Below are 1670 nucleotides of genomic sequence, written 5' to 3' on the forward strand. Positions count from 1 at the left end.
CAGGAGGAGCTACTTACCAAATTTGGAGTAGAAGTAACACTCGGGCATCTTGGTCATGTCATATTCGTGCAGGAACTCACACTGGTCTCCCTTTTTGCACAGTCCTCGTAGCCAGTGTTTACAAACAACTGTCTTTTCCCCACTGATGTGTCGGAACGGGCACATGCCTCCTGTGAAGGGTGGATGGGGCAAGGAGAAGGGAAAAAAGAACAATTAAAATGTGTCATGTCGGGTAACAGCAACACCTTGTTCCCCTCTACAAGAGGGGTTTCAGAAAACATCACTTATGATTTCAGCCTTAAATGATAACAGCAAAACGGGGAGCTCCAAAACAGTCTTGTGATACCCTCTAATGAGCTTCACAACAAAGTCTCCAGCTCTTAATCCTGGCAACTAAAAACCACATCAACTAAGAGGCAGATCCACAGCAAAGTCTGCTTGTGGCAAGTTCAAACCTTCCTTTAACAGAAGCTTTGCTTATTCACTTCCCAACTTCCTTAAAAAATGCCATTATTTCCCAATTGCTGCAGATATTCCGACATCCTTCAGTTTTATCCTCTGTCTAGGTTAGCCTCAGCTTTACAAAACAAGAACACTATAAACAGTGCTAGAAAATCTATTTTCACCCCTCCACCCTGTGAGAATAATTGCCTTTTCCAGTATTCCATACAACTTGCCTTTTCCACATGCTGCCTTTAAAAAAAACTCACAGACAGCTGCGCCCGACTCTGTGGAGAGAACAAGGAAACATTATTTGCTTTAACAAACCTCTATGGCAACTTTTACAATATTTCTGTCCTAGAAAGAAAATGATCTCCAACATCAAGAGAAAAGTAATATTTTGGTTTGGGGAATTTACTTTCCTGCAGGAGTTCCTTGTCAAAGCCTGGCACTCAAAAATAACTGTCTTCTTCTTGAGGGACATGAAAAGGAATTTGCAGAGATTTGGAGGTGCTTGTTTTGCTTTTCAGCAATTTAAGTTCTCAGCTGGGTTTTCCTCTGCTGTTAAGTCAGTCATATCACAGAATATCCTGAGTTGGACGGGACCTACAGGGATCATTGAAGTCCAACTCCTGAACCCTGCATTTATAGTCATGACATTAACAGTCTTGTAGTATTTTTTACCAGAACTGCCTGAAACAACCATTAGCATGTTATTCCTTACTGATCCTGGCCAACAGGAAGTCAAACACAAGTTTAGTAGCCCAGCCAGAAAAATTCAGAAAACTACGAGTCTCCTGAGTCTGTGTCAGACAGAATGAAAATATTTAGAGCCAGCCACGGATATACCTCAAGAGGATGACTCTTGTCATCGAAATGCCTCATCTGCTAAAAGTGAATGAAAAAGGAAATATAAAATACTTTGCAGGAGAGCTACGTTTATTCACGGTAACACCTCAAGTTTAATTTTCCAGCCTGGCTGGGTAGTAGCTACTGATTTCACTAAGTAGAAAAGAAAAACATCTGGGTTAAGACACAAACCTCACGGGGAAAGCGGAAGTTGGGTGGATCTATGGATAAAACCTGAGGACGACGCTCAGATCCCTGAAAACCTCCCAGCCACCGCAGTCCTGCCCAGCCCACCCTCCTCGGCCCCATGGCCCCCGCCCCAGGACGAGGGGCCCAGCCCCGGCCCGAGCACCCCGCAGCGGAGAGAGCCCACACGCACA

The 1670-nt window shown here is 44.3% G+C and overlaps 1 protein-coding gene across 2 annotated transcripts in view; it reads right to left on the bottom strand.

Annotated features, from left to right (window-relative positions):
* Positions 1-725, bottom strand: part of CPSF4 (cleavage and polyadenylation specific factor 4) — a 5631-nt gene extending 4906 nt beyond the window's left edge. For both annotated transcript variants that reach the window (XM_017734084.1, XM_017734085.1), the window contains exons 1-2: positions 678-725; positions 18-170 (exon numbers count right to left, since the gene is read on the bottom strand). In XM_017734084.1, the coding sequence (XP_017589573.1) occupies positions 18-165 (148 nt within the window). In that variant the 5' untranslated portion in view covers positions 166-170; positions 678-725. The remainder of the gene's footprint in view (positions 1-17; positions 171-677) is intronic.
* Between the last annotated feature and the right edge of the window lie 945 nt (positions 726-1670).

This window comes from Corvus brachyrhynchos, unplaced genomic scaffold (genome assembly GCF_000691975.1).
Source record: "Corvus brachyrhynchos isolate BGI_N302 unplaced genomic scaffold, ASM69197v1 scaffold5, whole genome shotgun sequence".
In the NCBI taxonomy this organism is placed as follows: Eukaryota; Metazoa; Chordata; class Aves; order Passeriformes; family Corvidae; genus Corvus; species Corvus brachyrhynchos.